At 36.1% G+C, this 19,337-nt stretch overlaps 1 protein-coding gene across 1 annotated transcript; it reads right to left on the bottom strand.

Annotated features, from left to right (window-relative positions):
* Window positions 1–1,560: 1,560 nt before the first annotated feature.
* On the bottom strand, window positions 1,561–17,373 carry LOC128188519 (uncharacterized). The gene is made up of 18 exons (XM_052859620.1): window positions 17,073–17,373; window positions 16,332–16,600; window positions 13,740–15,924; window positions 13,027–13,647; window positions 11,500–11,666; window positions 9,281–9,502; window positions 7,813–7,861; window positions 7,359–7,520; window positions 6,494–6,547; window positions 6,310–6,357; window positions 6,119–6,183; window positions 5,916–5,999; window positions 5,326–5,670; window positions 4,370–4,980; window positions 4,038–4,171; window positions 3,780–3,863; window positions 3,333–3,386; window positions 1,561–2,679 (listed from the first exon to the last, which is right to left on the bottom strand). The coding sequence occupies exons 2-18, from the start codon at window positions 16,568–16,570 to the stop codon at window positions 2,584–2,586; spliced, it is 5,220 nt and encodes a 1,739-aa protein (XP_052715580.1). The 5' UTR covers window positions 16,571–16,600; window positions 17,073–17,373; the 3' UTR covers window positions 1,561–2,583.
* Between the last annotated feature and the right edge of the window lie 1,964 nt (window positions 17,374–19,337).

Below are 19,337 nucleotides of genomic sequence, written 5' to 3'. Positions count from 1 at the left end.
TAATTTTTTGTATCTATTAATCAATATTAAACGATATATTAAATTCCAGACAATCCCTTCTTGGTTTTTTTTAAAACCTCCATTGTCTGCAGGACTTTGTATTTAACAAGAGGCCCACGGGCAGCATCGCTCGCTTGAGATTCCTGCTACTGAGGGATTTTCTTTCTAGTCTTAAGTACAACTTATATACTTGAACACAAGGAACTGGAAAATATGGGTTAAGGGTGGACATCCTTAAGATTGATTAAATATGCCATCCTCGACAATGTATGAAATGTGATCTCCATGTGCCCTCCTGATATTAACCATTAAATGATCTTGTCAAATTATCAAATATATACTGGTATGCATATATAAAGAGTGGGATCTCCATAGTTTAATAAGTGTCCGATACTAGAAATTGTTCTTTTAAAGGTTCGGATTAGGTTGATCTCTAGGTACACTACATATGGGATTATGGATAAAAGATCAAGATAGGACGTGCCACGTGGTATGTTGAGGTCTCAAGGCGGTTCTCAAGGCGTCAAGCTTGAACTTGAAGATAGGGACCTGATCTGATTCAAAGGACCCTTCATAGGCCAATAAAATTATCTGAACAATTGGATTAACAGTATATCTTCTCGGTACATAAATTCTAAAGCATCGGTACGTAACGCCCCCCCCCCCCTCCCCATAAAAAACCCCCCACCAACCCACCACGCACCACAATAGGCCCGAAGATCCACAAAGTTAGACCCCGTGTATAAGGTTCCGATGGGAACAGCCATTGTTTTATGCACTTTTACATTTTGCATCATAAATAACACAAGAAGATTTTTTTTTGACGATAGATCTATACTAAGGATTTCTGAAATCCCTATGGTAATAACAAGACAAAAGCCGAAAAAGTCTAATGCAGTTTTAAGACCATACGATCATTTACTGTCGCAGGATCTGGACGTGAGAGCTCGGTCACGTGGTCTCTTTTTTAAGCCCCCTCTTCAGGAATTCGTTATAAAGCACGCAATCCATGCAGATTACGTGTCGGAGGAGAGTCTCCCAAGACACATTTCCCTCAAAACAAGTTGTGAAGTTGACGCCTGCTACCAGCGACCTCATCACAACGGTCCGCAATTTGGAAATCGTATGACAGAATGCCTACTGCCATGTCGAGATAAATAGATCACTAAAAGAACGGCTCCCCGGGGGAGCCGCGGAGCTATCTCACAAACACAATCCGGGGCCTGCTCCTCCCGGCAGACAGAACTCCTGCTGGATCCTCACTTAGAGGGAAAGTCGTCTACAGAATACGTTACCATCACTCTCCGCTAAATCAGAGATTTGTTGACAGTCTCAGAGACTGTCTAATCGGCAAGATGGGGTGTGGGGATTTATTTCAAATCTTACACAGTTGTACAGCTCGACATCTTCGTTTAATATTTTTTTTTAGGTTCATCATGCAAAATTCGTGACTAGTCCGCTTCAATAGTTCAGCTACATTCATATGTATAACCTTTTATCTAATTACATATTTGGTTTCTGTGAAACTACACAAACTACAAAAATGATAGACTTCAAAAGTAAGTTATAAACTTCATATTTAATTCGATAAATAAAAAAATACATAACTGATATTCTGCAGTGAATACAGTACACGTGTAGTGCAATATAAAATATCTTGTGATATCTGTGAAGTTTGGTGAAGACTCCACGTCCTACAAATATCCAGTGATTGGTGCCAATGGCTATTTGTGCAGTCCTGTGACGTCATTGTATACTATCAACATCTCAAGGAATGAACTTTGGTGCCATCTCTGAGTAATGGTGCATTAGTTAAGGCAATGTGAGGCAAAGCACTTGCAGGTTTCTTCCTCTAGATGCCTACACAGAATCTGATATAAGGTCTGATATTGTAGAGCATATACTACATGTATATATACACTGTACATGTATAAAATCTGCTCTAGCCGTGCTATAAACAAAGAATATCAAACAAAATAAATAACATAGATGGATCTGGACTAGATTCTAGTTGATATATAAAATTGATACATGTTTGCAGATCTACAACCAGAGACGGACTGCAATGTAATGTGTCAGTCCTGATATTCTGCACCAAAACTATTGAAACATAGTCATCTAGTTTACAAGTACAGAAACCCTATTTAATATAACAACAGACGTCTTAACAACCTAAATCCCCTACACCATCAAGTAACAAGTAGCAAAAAACAAAACACAAATATCTGAGCAAATCACTGAACGTGTGATGTAACGCAAAATACTGAACAGGAGGTGACCCCCAGTCTTCTTCCTGGGGTTTGGGTCGGGCGAACTAGAACACGCTCGGTACGGATGTACTGGCCGGACCACGGACGAGGAGAAGACTACATCGGCTTGTCCATGGACTGTCATCTAACGAAACCACTGACAGACTAGTTCCACTAAAGCTGGACCATAGTCTTAGTGAACTGGTACAGGACATTTGGCTGTATACTTTTCCATTCACAGTGAAGGTTCATGGTTATTCCATCCTCTGTCTATAATCTAACTGCTATCTAATAGAATGGTGCACAGTGTATTGTACCATGGACCATCATCTATCTAGATGGAGGTTTTTAGCACATGGTATCTTTTCAGTGACATCCGAACAGATCCAAGCTCTTTCTCCACAGTATCTAACTTGTTTTCTAAATTCTCCTACAAACAATAAATAAAGATATTAGATATGGAACCAATATCTGAGCAGTGACAAATTATTCATACGATAGAGCAAGAGAGATAACTCATGCCAATATTAGTGTAAAATTGACAAAAATACGGTCAGTCTGAACAACGTACACATAAATTTTATATTTAGAGAAATAAACTTTGTAAATGATAAAAACTTTATTAAAGCCCAATGTTCATAGAAATTGACAAAAAATAACCTTCAGTTTTTCACTGATGTTAAGGTTAGCAGATTTTAATATACTTCAAAATATATCTCTTTGACTTTGTATAATGTACAGAGGTCAATTTTATGAGAAAAAAAATCACACAATCGAGTGTCATTACATTGTGGAGATTAGATAAGATTAAAAGATTAATTATCATTCAAATGAATTTTATAACATACCGGTACATTTACTGACAATTAGAAGGAGAAATATTTACAAACCAAAATCTACATGTGTTTTCCATCTCCCAGAAACTAAATAACATTACCTCAGTGGTTTATATATTAAACTCCTGTAATCGCCATCAATACAACTTCAATGAATTCCCTAAGAAGCCAGGATTTTCTTAGATGCATAAACACATCCATGTACTAATTCAAAACAAACAAACTTTTGGTGTATTGTAAACCTAACCTGTTCCTGTCTTCCTTTCCCATGAGAAGGTACTCTGCTCAGTTTGGACTCAAGCTGAATAAAAAAAAATGACCATTATCAGTATGTTAACATGTAAAACAGCAGAGATTCATTTAATGTTGTAATCTCATATACATTAATAAGCACATATCATATATAGACACAATGAATCTAGCTATGTTTGCATGTTAATATTGTGTGGCTAATATATTAATTCTCTATGACAAAATAATTATCATATTAAGCAGGTCCACTGTATTGTTTCACCAAGAATCTGGTTTAAAAAGGAAAATGTTCTGTAAAATAAACTTTAAAATCTTCACAATGTGAACATTTCAAAATTTACTGAATAAAAAATGCATTTATTCAATAAATCTTGAAATCTTCAATTAATGAAGGGGATTTCGATTCAGAAAAATTTTCATTTCAGATTTTCTATGCCCTTACTGTTCTTTTCTCGGTCTGAAGTTCATCATATCTAGCCTCCAAGTCTGATATGTTGTCCATCCGATTTTTCACTGTCTGTTTAACCTGTACAAACAAACAAGCAACATGAGCAATTTAGTCGCCCCTTGCAACATCTTTTGGTTTACAAGTAGGAAATTTTATCTTTGGAGTATGACTTCAGGGTTGCTAACAAATACAATTACTGATGGCACACAAAAGTAAGTAAAGTCTAACTTTGGATAAGTGTACAAAACTCACTGGGGTTGCTTTGGAGTCTGACTTGGGTTTGGCCATTGATGTGTAAACATCCTCCCAGCCAGGTCTGGACACAAATTCTCCCTCCTTCATCTTGGCCAGTGTGTTCTCCACTGTTCCATTGGGGACTTGTGTATCTGAAGCCAACATAAACCACCCAATAAAATTACACATGTAGTTGTTATTTATACCACGTAATACTTCAATAAAAATGTCAAAATTGTTTTCATTTAATTCTTTACCTTTTTAAATACAGCACTTTTTTTACACTTGGACTTTTATTATTGGAAATCAGTGTATAAATATCCCTGGTTTACACCAACAGTAGCCCCTACCTTTTTCTGCCTTTAAGGGTTTCCTGTCTCTGCCTGCTTTGTTTCCTCCCCTCACCTCTCCGTTTCGTTTATCCCTGGTGGCGGGACTCTGTCTGGGTTTAGATCCAGTGTCTCTGGTTGGCAAGGAATCGCTGTGCTGCCGTCTGCTTGAGGATCTCTCCATTACACCGATATCAAAACGTGTAGGAGTGTCAAATTCACCGGGACTCGTCTCAAACTTTGCTTTGGAGGGCGGGGACAGGGGATCAGAATCTTGAAACCTTGAGGACATTGAAGTTCTTACTTTGGGAGATTTTACTGGGGAAGTGTTGACAGATTTCTTTTTCTTGAGTTTCAGACTTGATGAAGAATCAGATTTATGAATTGACGACCCCGAATCTGATTTACTACTGGAAAGCGCTGACTCACTGCCATAGAATTTCTTCTGTAGCTTGGGATGCTGTGGGGGAGAGGCTTCCACCACCTGCTCAGCCTGTCTCATGATTTCCCGTAGTTTATACAGTTCTCTCTCTGCCCTCAGCACCGGTGATGTCTGGTCCACTCCAGGGCTCATCTGTCTCTCCGGAGCATTTCTGGAGCTTGGGGCAGATCTTGGTCTTTGATGAGATTTCCTAAAATTAAATGTCAAGGGTACCTTCAAAAATATAACACATATACCTTCAATACAAGACTATTTAACATTAATAAGCTTGTGGTTTAGAGAGATGTTAATTTTATTTCATCAGAATGGGGCTATGAATCTTCGAAAGGGCATTTTCCTTTCTCACCATTACTTGATATAAATCATTAGATCCGTTTTGGGGTCATTTTGCACAGCAAGAGTGTATAGTAAGGTGAACAAAAGTTTTTATTGTTCAAATTTCATCTGTCACTCTTTACTTGGAGAGATTGAAGGACTGACATAAATCAATGAATATACAAAACTTAATGATCCATGGTATACATGTAAGACTTACTCAATTTCTTCCACCTCAGCATATGTATTACAAGTGTTCTTTGGGCGCCTTTCAGTGCTCTGCTCTCTCACTCCTAAGCTCGTTTCCATCTCCTCACAAAAACTGTCAACCTGACTCCGTGACCTGACCTGACGGTCCTGATGAAGGTCACGGTCCATTGGTCTGTCTCCTAGCAATCGGATGGGGATCTCTTGACTCCTGCTTCTGGCATGAGCAGACTCTGGACTAATGTCTGTCATTTTACCGTAGGACTTTTGCAGGCCACTTTCTCTCACTGGTGACTGATGACGAATTCTATCTGGGCTAGAGTAAGAGTCGTCAGCATTCCCTTGCATTGTTACAGCACTGAAACATTGTACATATATATATATAATACACTCAAATGGCTCTGTATCTATTATCAAATACATCAGATATATTCAAATACCCATTTGCACTGTTTGTAGATTTTTACGGTTTATCTTTGTAATACATTACTGTAAAAGTGTTTACAAAATACATGCAATTTATGCTCACTTTTAATACAAAAAAACCATCTACTGAATCTGAAAGCCCTATATTCACTGTTTAAAAATGCTGCATGCACGTACTTAGCACTTTGGGTAAGCTTATATCGGATGTTGTCGTTCTCTCGGCCAAGTCTTTTATTTTCCAGTTCCAACTTTGATACTGTCCTGCAATACATATAAAGATACATGTACATGTGTATATTTACTCCAAGCACTGAACATCATTAATAAACAGCCATCATCAGAAATCCTGAGACATGATGGCCAGCTCTAATGGTCCTCACCTGTTCAGCTCCACAACCTCAGACCGAGCATCATACAACTTGTTTTCTGTGGAATTGAAGGATTCCTAGGCAGAAAAACAAATACAATCTTAAAAGCCTGGTCAAAATGAAAGAGGATGGGTCCTAGCATTTCTTGATTTGACTTTGTAAAATCGCACAAGATTGTATGTAAGAAAGTGTTGAACCCTGACCTTTAGAATATTGAACTCCCTCTCCAAGTTATCATACTTATCAGAAAGCTGCAATAGAAAATAATTACATTCTTCATAAACATTTAAATATAGAAATGATTTATTTGTAAACAGTGATATAAATATAAATATACTCCAAGGCAGAAAATAGTAAAGATATAATCTAGATATTACATATTGTTACCTTGTGATATGCATTTCTGTCTTTTTGTAAAACTTCCATCTGTTCATCTTGAGACTGATGAAAAAATAAGAAAATCAACAAATGTACAGATATTTCATTATTGCATTTAAATTTCAGTTAACATATTTTTTCTAACATGAAAATCTAGGGGTTTTTTAATGGCCTGGTTTTGTTTAATCCTTAAGTAATGTGATATATCCATTTGAAGTGTTATCTGAGATGTACTTTTTAAAGACATACACAATGTACATGTATGTTAACCTGTTGTAGCTGGTACCTTTTTGTAGTGACTGACACATGGCCATGACTGTTATGTGCTCACACGTACCAATGTATAAAGTTACCCGTGTCACATCTTTATGCATTCATAATGTTTGTTGGTGACCTAACTTATTTAGTGTTACCTGAGACATACCTTTTTTCTTTTGGTGTTACCATTTAAATGTTACATGTGACCTATTTTTTGTAGTGTTTGTTAATGACGTACCATTTGTAGTGTTACATGTGACCTACCTTTTTGTAGTGTTACCTTTGACCTACCTTTTTGTAGTGTTACCTGTGACCTTCCTTTTTTGTAGTGTTACCTGTGACCTACCTTTTTGTAGTGTTACCTGTGACCTTCCTTTTTTGTAGTGTTACCTGTGACCTACCTTTTTGTAGTGTTACCTTTGACCTACCTTTTTGTAGTGTTACCTGTGACCTTCCTTTTTTGTAGTGTTACCTGTGACCTACCTTTTTGTAGTGTTACCTGTAATCTACCTTTTGTAGTTTTACCTGTGACCTATCTTTTGTAGTGTTGCCTGTGATCTATATATTTGTATTGTTACATGTGACCTACCTTTTTCAGTGTTTGATGGAGCCATACCTTTTTGTAGTGTTTGATGGCATCCGCCTGGTTCTTGAGCTGACACTCCAGATGCTGCACCTGGTCCTCCATCGTCCGGTTCTGGTACTGGAGCTCCTCCACCTTGTTACGGAACGTGGAGATCTTGTCCTGGGCCTCCTTGTAACAGTCAGCGTACTCACTCTGGTGGAACAACACAACCATATCAGTACTCCAAATAGTTAAATCACTCTGGTGGAACAACCCAATAATATCAGTACACCAAATAGTTAAATCACATTGAATGGTCATCAGTGAAAATATTGGTCATTAATTGACTGCATTGAAAACCTTTATGTAGATTTTCAGAATCATTTTATATATTGGTAGTGTGTTAGAATAGCATCATTATATCAAAGTTTAGTAACTGAAATACAGGTAATGAATTCAATAATTATTTCACAGATAAAACAATAGTTTAATGAAACAGACATACTGCTCGTCTTTCAAGTCCATGGACCTTCTGTTCAAGCTCACGGTTCTCTCTAAAAGTAAAATATTTCATTGATTATTTAACATGGTCTACAAAATATAACATCAATCGAGGTGCAGAATTGCAACCCAGAGATGCTCTTATTAACAGCATTGCATAATGATAGAAAATAGAAAACATCCATGAATGAACCAAGTATCACCTTCAGGGATACATGTTTGATCAATGTGCTTTATTACTCACATATTACAGGGATACATGTTAGATCAATGTGCTTTATTACTCACATATTACAGGGATACATGTTAGATCAATGTGCTACAAGTATCACCTTCAGGGATACATGTTAGATCAATGTGCTTTATTACTCACATATTAATACACCAGTGAATGTTATTGGTAATGAGATGTTACTAAAAAAACATGAACCAAAAATTTACTGTTCTCATTTAACTTCTGGAAAAATAAATAGGTATCTACTATCTAGATACCTGAGTACTTTGTTGTAGATGTTGAGTATTTTGTTGTAGGTGTGAATACATACCTGAGGACTTTGATTTAGGCATGAATACATACCTAAGTATATTGTTGTAGGTGTGAATACATACCTTAGTATATTGTTGTAGGTGTGAATACATACCTTAGTATATTGTTATAGGTGTGAATACATACCTTAGTATATTGTTGTAGGTGTGAATACATACCTAAGTATATTGTTGTAGGTATGAATACATACCTAAGTATATTGTTGTAGGTGTGAATACATACCTAAGTATATTGTTGTAGGTGTGAATACATACCTAAGTATATTGTTGTAGGTGTGAATACATACCTTAGTATATTGTTATAGGTGTGAATACATACCTAAGTATATTGTTGTAGGTGTGAATACATACCTTAGTATATTGTTGTAGGTGTGAATACATACCTAAGTATATTGTTGGAGGTGTGAATACATACCTTAGTATATTGTTATAGGTGTGAATACATACCTTAGTATATTGTTGTAGGTGTGAATACATACCTAAGTATATTGTTGTAAGTGTGAATACATACCTAAGTATATTGTTGTAGGTATGAATACATACCTAAGTATATTGTTGTAGGTGTGAATACATACCTTAGTATATTGTTGTAGGTGTGAATACATACCTAAGTATATTGTTGTAGGTGTGAATACATACCTTAGTATATTGTTGTAGGTGTGAATACATACCTAAGTATATTGTTGTAGGTGTGAATACATACCTAAGTATATTGTTGTAAGTGTGAATACATACCTAAGTATATTGTTGTAGGTGTGAATACATACCTAAGGACTTTGTTGTATGTATTCACACCTGATTACCTGGTACTTTGTTTTAGGTGTGAATACATACCTGAGGACTTTGTTGTATGTATTCACACCTGAGGACTTTGTTGTAGGTGTCAATGCATACCTGACGACTTTGTTGTAGGTGTCAATACATACCTGACAACTTTGTTTAGCTGACTTTCCAACTCCTCATTTGTGTGTTTTAGCGAGTGGTTTTCTGTGATCAGTGCTTGGTTCTCATTGGCAACCCTCTTAAATGGCGACCTACTTGTGATGTCATCAGACCTTGACAATGCCAATCTCAAATCATGGATCTCCTGCTCATAGTATTCTCTCAGATCTAACAAGTGCTTGGCATGCTTCTCTCGTAAATGAGCTCTGAAAATATCAAACAAAATAAACATGGCTCTCATTTTTTTAATCAAAGTACTGAAGAACTGACGGGAGTTGATTTTGTCGATGTTTATTTATTTTAAAATTAATGATATGTTATTTTGCATGACAAGTAAATGTAATTTCTAATTTGAATTACGCACATTTTTATAATATGAATTTTTGGACTTTTTCGACAAGAATGTCGAGAAACCCCTACATGAATCATGTTAAATAATATTTAAAGATAAAATTAATTCAATCAAACTACGTATCAGTAATAGAAATAATTCTTGTATGGATCCAAGCAATATTGATTTCTAGTCTCTTTCAACCAAACGCTCTGCTGACACCGTAAATTTCCGACAAGGATTTACGGAGACAGCCAAGGGTCGAGCCGAACGAGACTATATTGAACTCTGGCGTAGGAATACATACAACTACAAAAAATATTTAAATTGTTCGTACCATTTAAAATCTGACTATTTTCAAGGTATTTATAAATAAGTTTCCTTGAAAAACAATGCTTTAGCATACATTACATCGAATTCATTAATTATTTTCAAGAACTAAGTCTTGTCAGCAGCAATGATTTGTGCTGAGGTCCAAACACTGTTCCACTTTCGGTTTGTCTGAGTAACTGCATAGGAGAGTTGATTAAAATCAACTCCCAAAAATAACAGACAATTTTTCAATTAAAAATATCGTCAAAAATTTGATCAAAATTGGCTGGAAACAATTATGAATGACTATTGAGCATAATGAAAGATATGCATTACCAGTAATTGATTCAAAATTACAACTGATTCCACCTTAATGTGGTATGGAACATGTTGATATGAATTTGGATAAAAGTACATTTTAATCAAAACATTTTCATCATTCTAGAATTTTTCAAAGTTTGCAATATTTGACCAAAAAAAGGTTTTAAAATTTTTTGAAAAGGTAAAAATTTTAAAAGCCCCAGCAGGACTTGAACTCATGACATAAAGATTCATTGTAAATGCTTTTCCTCATTGCACTATGCTGTTTGGTATCAATTTTGGTAAAAAAAATAAATAAATTTTTAAATCATACTTGATTTTGTTTAATTTGATAGGAAGTATGTCACAATATGGAGGTGTTCCATACCACCTTAAAACACATTAATAAGGCACTGTTGGACACACTACAAAACACATGACCTAGAACAGAAAACTTCATGTGTAATCTTGCTTTCTTTTCAACTGAACTGTTTATATTAATATGTTTATATCAATTGTCTTGTATGTCTATCAGCTGTTTAGCTGTTGAGTAATAAACAATACATAGAGAATAATACATACCCTTTTCCATATCACAGCTTGTATCAGCCCGAGACTCCAATATCAGCCCGAGGGCCGAAGGCCCGAGGGATGATATTGGTCGAGGGCTGATACAAGCTGTGATATGGAAAAGGGTATCTATTATTATATTTATTACATACTTAGTAATAAATTTAAAAAAAACCCATCAAATTATTTTTGAATTGATTATTCATATTATTTGAAAAAAGTCTGCACGTGTACATGTATTTAATAAAAATATGAGTTCTTCTTGTTTTAACATGAAGCTACAGAACAGAATTTCATCAGATTTTAAAAGTTGACTGCTTTAAAACATTTGCTAGCATTTTCAACTGCACTTAAAAATGTCGACTGTAACTGAAAATATTTTTTTTTCGTCTGTAAACATGCAAAAATGCCGAAGCGAAAAAAGGCAGAGGAGTTCCGAAAGGGGTGTGATACGGATCCGTATCAGCCCTGGAGGGCTGATAACCAATATCAGCCCCGGAGGCCGATAAGGATTTTGTGATGTCATCTGTATCACATATGCCAAAAACCTGTATTTATTACCAAGTATGTAATAAAATACAATATTTGAGATAATGTTAAACATCTACAACACGAACATTGACTAGGACCACGGACTGTCTTTGTAATGTCAGACATGTAGCAGCTTTTGAAAGTCTTGTTCATACTGACCTCTGAGAGGCTGACTCCTCTGAGGTTAAACTTTCCATTGGAGCATCAGCTATGCTGTCCAACAGTCTGCTGTCTGTCCTGTCACCCCTCTGTGAAAGGTCGTTGCCGCTAGCAACACGAGGTGAGTTCCTGTCTGCCTGCCTTGGACTTGGAGTTCGTGTTGAGCTCTACAATTTGTAAATTAGGAATAAATACCAGGTGCAAAAATTAGAAATTTAAAACTCTACAAATAATTGAAGTTATTGTATGTAGCTTTCAAATTTAAAATTCATTAAAGTTTTAATATTCCATTTCTCTTTTTTGATTTTCAGCAATATACCTTTACTACACTCTGTCCTAAGATGATTTTAACATGATGTTTTTCTTAATAATCTAATATTCATAAAAACACCAGCATCCATACTATATACATTATCTAGAAATATTTACATTTTTCACTGTCTCTGCCTGTGATAACACTATGTATTTATTTTGTACTATACAGTCCAATGAGTTCAAATGACGTATAATTAGGGCGCAAGCCTGGTTTGTGTATTTATTTTCAAATATCTAATCGTACAAATGCTGAAAATTATATAAATTTAAGTAATAACGAATCATTCTTTGAATATTATGAGGTTATAATTTTGGTTGGGGCATGATCAAATCTATCATATAGCCCTTCAGTCTTAATAAGATTTTGATCACGCCCCGACAGAAATTATCATCTCATTATACTCAAAAAATGATTCCTTATTCATTAATGAAAAACATTCTAGGATCTCCATAAAATAGAAGAAATCATTACTTTTTCCTTTATGTCAATATAAATTGTTTTTGATTTATAAGTACAAGCATGTTTGTGCATTTATTGAAAACAACAAACACTGCCTAAATTTGAAACCTAAAATAGAGTATAGTTATACATATATATAAATATATATTTATCACATGTTTAGCTCAATATAATGTGGATATCACTCATGTAATAAATTTTTGATATTACACTGAGTATTCTTACCCAATAAGACATCACAATAAAACATGTAGGTTTAGGCGGTCAACACAGAATGAAAATTTAAAAAAATAATTTAGTTGAAAAGTGTTGAGTTGTAAATGTGTAGCATTTAATGCTGTTTTATCATTTTTCATGATTTGATAGAAAATATGTTCTAAAATGAAATGTTTTTTGGTAAAACCTCAAGAACTTTTTCCATGCATAAAGTTGTTGATGTCTTGTAGTAAATGTGTTGTGCAGCTCACAATAATAATGTTTACAGAAAAGATTGAGGTTTAACTAAATATGTGGTAAAATGTGACAAAAAGAGTCTTTCGTTATTTGCAATGGTATTTGATTTTAATGTGTTTTCTAATATTTTTATATATTTTTTATCCCCTCGCAAAGGCTCGGGGATAGAAAAAACACAACTCACTGGATGAAAATTATATACCATCCCATACCATGAGAGATCCTATACATTTATATACATTAAACATATATAATGGGATAGAGTATAGTTGTACATAAACAAGTCACAAAATGCATACCTGAGATATGTTACTTTTTCGTAGAACAGGCATAGGGCTACTGTACACACCACCCCTTGGGGATTCTGAAGGGAGTGGGTCAAAATATTTCTTTGGGGTAGGCCTGATTTCCTCAGACAATGGCTGCCTCAGCATGGAGGAGGTTGACATGAAATCATCCTCCAAGGAGCGCCTGATTGGAGTTGCCTCCTCCTCATTGTCCTCTGTTTCCCGATCACTGTCAACACCCTTCCCACGAATCTCTCTGTAGATGTCCTTCCAGGGGGGAGAGGCGTGCCTGTCTGAATGGTGAGACCGCTCCATGTGTCTAGCATTGGGGGAGGATTTAGGTGAGCCTGATTTCTTGTAAGAGCTGTCTCCCCGTGAGCTCTCCAGCATTTGGCCACTTAGTTGACTGTGGTTGAGTCTCCTGTCTTGGTTTGGTTTGATGGGACTGGCATTATTAGAAAGAGCCTCTTTATGAGCTGACAGCTTCTGTTTCAGGGTTTGCTGTTGGTTGAGGAGTTCACTCTCAATCTGGTGCTGCATAGAGAAGATGGTTTCCTGATGTTGTCTGTATTGGTTCTTCAGCTCATTGTGATGCTGCTCCTCTAGGGTTTTAAACATTCGCATCCAACCAATCTGAAATTCAAAATCTTCATTAACATCAAAACCAGATTTTACCTGATGTCACGTAAAATATAATCTGAAAATTAGAAAAAAACCACACATACCTGTTGTTCATGGAGTGTTTTGAATGGGGGCACTGATCCAGACTTTGGGGGAGTGGCTTCTAGATCTGATGAGGTATGGGAAGAGTTCTGAGCTCCAAAGGAGGTAGACACATTATACTGTGGTGGAGGAATGTTATAGCTGGAATAAACATTTGATGGCATCCCCCGATCACTCCGATTTATGTCTGCATAAGACATTCCCTCCATTCTGAGTGGATCGTCAAGTGAAACACTTTCATTGCGATGATGCTGGTTTTGGAGAGTAGCATATGTGTCTATTCCACTGACATCATAATGTCTCTGTTCAGAGCGGGATAACTCCCGCTGATACCGTCTTATGAGTTCCTCTTCCGAAACTCGAAAGTCAGAGGAACTTCTGGTGGGCATGCTACGGGATCCAGCATTGATCGAGGACCTTGAAGAACTTTGGTCTGAATATTTCAACCTTGAAGACTCAGTTATATCAATTTCATTTGATTGGTCATATGGATTCATTGACAGGTCATTTTCACTTCTGTAATATTCTCCTCCATTTGATAAAAGCTCCTGCTGTAATCTAGCTCTTTCCATTCTCTCAGTCATTTCTCTGTCTATCTGTCTTCTCATCTCTCTCTCCTTAGCTGCCATGTCCTTCCTTACCTTGTCTAGTATCAACTGCTCTCTGTGCATCTCAGCCTCTCTCTGGTGTTGTTGACCCTGACCTCTGACATTTGAACTTGGGTCTTTCTCTGAGCGATTTCCACTAACAACAAAATCTTGCTTTGTTCTCAGCACCATTCTTGGTGGGGTTTGTATAGGCTTAGCAGGTGAACTGTTTCTTTCATATGAAAGTTGAGAGTCTGTTTCTTGGGAGGCTAAGAATCCTGAGGATTGATCAGCTCTGACGGAGGAAGGTTCAGTATAGCCTGGAGAGGAAACAGCTGTGTAAGCCAAATTACTATTCTCCTTTTGATCTGCAAAACTCTCAGGAACACTGATTTCAGCTGAACTTATCGTGGCTTCTTCAGGCGTTAAGCGTTTGAAAGTTGAATCCTCTTCATAAGGCTTTTCTGCCATTGGTTCATTGACATTGTCTGAAGGTCTCTGTGTGTCATACTCTTGTAAAGAGTCAGACAGATTTCTCCTACTTGGGATAGTGTCACTGATTCTATCTGAAACATTTGAACTCGTAGAGGCAACAACACCTGCCGACTGGGAATTTCCAATAATTTCTCCAGCATAGCTCATTGAAACTCCACTGTCTTTAGACTTCAAAAGTCTAGTGGATCCTCCATTATCTAACTGTTTGTCATCTACATTCTCTTCGTCCACTTCTGGAGTTTGTTCCGCCCCTGGGACTTCAGACTCGGATGAAAGCTGATCCATGGCTTGAGCCCCCTCTACTGCCCTATCCTCAGAGTCAAATGCCGTGTTGTCTTCTGGCAGTCTCACTTCTATCTGTTCATCACCTCCATCTATCACCTTCTCATCATTTTCCTCCCTAACCTCTTCACCTATGGGCTGCGGGTCATTTAGTTGGAAATCTGTCATGGCTTCTTCATCAATTTTGAGATCAGTATCCAACTCCATCTTAGATGCATATCCTTTGTCCTCTAACACCTGTTCTTCTTCTCTCTGGTCCATACTCTCCTCGTTTTCTTCAGTCTCTAAAGCATTTTCTAGATTTTCCACGATTTGTTTCAGGGAAGAATCTGAATCACTCTCATCTTGAACTGAACCCACCACATTTTCTAGGACATGGTCAACAATTAACTGAGCTAGGTTACTGGTGTCAGTACAAGAACTGACAGCTTCGCTTTCATTGTCATCTTCATGACCATAAACCTCTCGCTTCAGTAGCTCCTGACTCTGCTCTGCCCCAGGAAATGTTTGATATCCTTCCTCGCTGAATAAACTCCCAGAGCTGGGTACGGTCCTGAGTTTGTTAGAGGAAGGTAGGCTCTCTAGCAGGGATCTCTGCTCCTCTGGAGATATTTGCCTGGGACTCTGCGTCTTGTTGTTGTTTACAATGTCACTCGTCTCACTCATTGTCTCTGAGTCATTGTCTTTATCCAACTCTCTCTCTGTCACAATGAACTGTCCTTCTCCCTTGGCATCACTGTTTGACTGGTCAGTATCCATGTTAGAAGGGTCAATGGAATGAGCACCAGGGGCATCCTCACCTGTCTGAGTTGCATCTGAGTGACTATAAAAGAATAAAGTTTGATATTTAAGAACATTTTTGTCATGGGAATTGTAACTTAACTTCTAGCAAAGTATCTCAAACTATAAAAGAAATATGTGTTCATAAAATTGCTATTTTTCTCTGACCAATCTTTTTTCAACCTTCATTTACATGTACAATATATTACTTGGAAAATAGTAGACTAATATCCTCTTGACTATCTGAAATGATGTTAAATACATGTACATGTATTAGTGATAGTGTTCAATTTTAAAACTTAAACTATGCGATAACAAAACCCAGAAAATATCTGTGGCCAGAGAAATCAACATACAATAAAAACTATGTCAATAACAATGGTGAATTTATAAACTCTTGGGACACACGTGGTTTTAAAAAAGATCAGAGGAATATGAGAAGACGTCTACCATTGCTCATTCATTTTAATGGTGCTCCCTCCATCGCTGTCAGTAAACATGCTCTGGTGGACCTTCTGTGAGCCGTCTTTGCTGGATTCTGACTCTTCTTCTTCCTGAGCAGTACTTCCTGTCAAGTTTCCATCAGGAATTGTCCAGCCAGGACCATCATTGTCCTCTGGTAAGTCATCCATTTCCCTCTCTACTTGTTCTTCATCATCAGATGCTTTGCTTGCTGGTATTTCACTCATGGTGTTTACACATCAACCATCAATAATTATCTGCCATATGATAATTAAATAAATTAATTTAAATATATATAAATATTAAATATTGTGGCAAAGAAATATACATTCTAAGTCACAGTGCTAAACACGCATTAACTGGGACTTCCTATATAACTGCATGTTTTTCTTTCAACTTAATATGAACCTTTATATAGAGATATATTTATAAACAAAAGTTTATCAACTTACGAGGTGTTCATAAAGAAAACCATGAGACTCAAAAATGAAATTAATAACAGAAGTATTTAAGCTGATCTCAACTCATATAATGTACAACTTTATCAGTCTATAGAAAGTATGCCCTGCTGGGTGCAATAAAGCTTCTGTTTCGTTTTTAAAATTAATATCTGTTTGGGCCTCATCATAATCATTATGAACACTGGTTGTTCTTATTGTTATATTATAAACAAATCTTTAAACAGTCTGACTAATTACACGACCTTTACGTGTATTTAACGATACGCACTGTTAGTTTCTCGCCATTCAGACACCGGTTAGCAAAACATTGGTCACAGTTTTGGAATCACGTCAAAACATGAATCACGGTAGCGGCGCAAACATTTATAACGGAAGATATTCCATGAATTCACTTCAATTTATGCCACTGATCGATGCATGAATCTATCCGTAAATATGATTTTTTCAACAAGATCAAAAACTCTCTTGAAAAGCAATATACGATGTAATAATTTTTTCGAATTATTCACAACAGGAAACACCGTATCTGTTTACAATCCACGCGTGGAACAAATATTCTAGCGTGATACACTTCGGAAGTTCTCGGTTATCTTCGTTTCTATTTTTATGTGGAGAAAATTCGGGATTTGATTAAATTGGGGATTCTGAAATTTCTTACAGGTCTGATTAAAACTTAAACTACAATTTGATATAACAAATTTTAAATAGTTTTTAAATCGACTAGTTGGCATATACATAAAAATGTTTACAGAATTGGCCCCTCCAGGCCCCTCTTAACTTTACAAATAGTTTCATCAAAGATTAAATGTACTTGAGGCAAACTTGTACTTTGAATGCAAAGACTTTTTGAGATTTGCTTTTAAAAAAAGAGTAAATCCAATCCAATAGACTGGTATCTGTTTACATTGCGGAAGCGTACATAATTTATGGCCGCAATTTAACATTATCTTTTAATAATTTTTTCAAAACAAATAAGTAATTTGTGATTACAAACCAAATATAATTTCTGTCAAATGTAGTTTCATGATTTGTGAAACTCTAATTAACAACTCTTAACTATAGTTTACGATTGTAAATTATAATAAACAAATGTGAATCTATATTCATCAGCAAAATATTTTGTTAACGTTTTTACGGATAGATAAACTATGATTATCATTCGTAAACTATAGTTTAGATTCGTGAAATATAGTTTCACAGATGTGAACTATACTTAACGAATCGTTAACTATAGTTTAGGATCTGTAAACTATAGTTAACAGCTGATACACATATAGTTTATCGACTGTGAAACTATATGTTTAGTTCATTTTTGTGAATTTGGCGTGCCATACCCGAGTCATATCTATGACACGACAAATTTACAAAAATGAGCTAAACTTAGTTTCACATTTGATAAACTTGATTAGGTTTACCGACTGTTAAGTTAACGAACCGCAATATAGTTTTCCATCTAAAAGCTATATTTAACGGTTGTAAGCTATATAGTTTACAAATGATAATCTAAGTTAATCTGTCTGCAAATAACGTTAACAATATACTCTGCTGATATCTGTAAACTATGATTTACATGATAAGAGTTGTTAATCATGGTTTCACAATCGTGAAACTATATTTATCAGACAAACTATGATTTGCAATCGCAACTGAATGAATGTTTTCAGTGTTAACTATAGTTTTACACGTCTGAAACATAGATGATCCCGTTAACTATGGTAAACAGATGTAACTAGGTTTATTGATCGATTGCTAAGGTCAAGATCTATTAAATGAAAGGTGCTTACAGGTTTACAAAATTTAAGATATGAATTTTTTCAATGATGCTTCATAACAATAGCTTTGTTTGATATTGTGTACCGGTGTTATATAGTGCCTTTTCCCCCTAGCCATCTTTCCCCCCGGAAAAATGGCTATATAGCAGTTCTTCCCCCCGGAAAAATGGCTATATAGCAGTTTTTCTCCCACGGAAAGCTGACTATATAGTGGGCTTTCCCCCTTTTTATAGCCAGATTACCCCCACGGAAAACCTACTATATAGTGGATTTTCCCCCCATTTTTACTTTCCGGCCATCTTTATTGCGGACCATTCGTGACAATAATTTGCAATAACTGATATGATATTAATTTCTCACAAAAAAGGATAATCATGGCATTTATTTTTTTCAACCCCAAATATGAACTAAGGCATGCGCCTTCATAACATGCATATGTCATCATCGTTTATTTCACCTGTTCTCACCCCTTTTTGGAACACCTTTTACACGGATTTCGGAATACCTCGAATCTTTTTCATCTAATCGATGCTTATCTACAGTTTTGACTTCGACGTTATGAACACGTGAGAACACATTTGAGTGAAAAAACGCCGCTTTGGAAATTTAATTTTCCAATGTATTACCATCAATGTATAAGCTTTTCCCAGGGAACTAACTGACCAATCTTGACTTAATTTTGTAGAGGAAGGGAATAAAAAGTGGAAATGTATTACTCCCTTCGTCCAAAAAAGCTATCAAATTTAAATTAATACCGTTAG

This window comes from Crassostrea angulata, chromosome 6 (genome assembly GCF_025612915.1).
Source record: "Crassostrea angulata isolate pt1a10 chromosome 6, ASM2561291v2, whole genome shotgun sequence".
Taxonomy (NCBI): domain Eukaryota; kingdom Metazoa; phylum Mollusca; class Bivalvia; order Ostreida; family Ostreidae; genus Magallana; species Magallana angulata.
The sequence above is the reverse complement of the archived record's forward strand: the minus strand, read 5'-3'. Positions and strand labels throughout refer to the sequence as shown.

What these genes read in the sequence shown, in the direction of transcription:
- LOC128188519 (XM_052859620.1), bottom strand. Translation starts at nt 16,570, where the DNA reads ATGAGTGAAATACCAGCAAGCAAAGCATCTGATGATGAAGAACAAGTA. An exon ending in GAAAAAGTAACATATCTCAG is followed by an intron (nt 11,667 to 13,026) that starts GTATGCATTTTG and finishes TACAAATTGTAG; the next exon opens with AGCTCAACACGAACTCCAAG. An exon ending in CAGCTAAACAAAGTTGTCAG is followed by an intron (nt 7,862 to 9,280) that starts GTATGTATTGAC and finishes TTTTACTTTTAG; the next exon opens with AGAGAACCGTGAGCTTGAAC.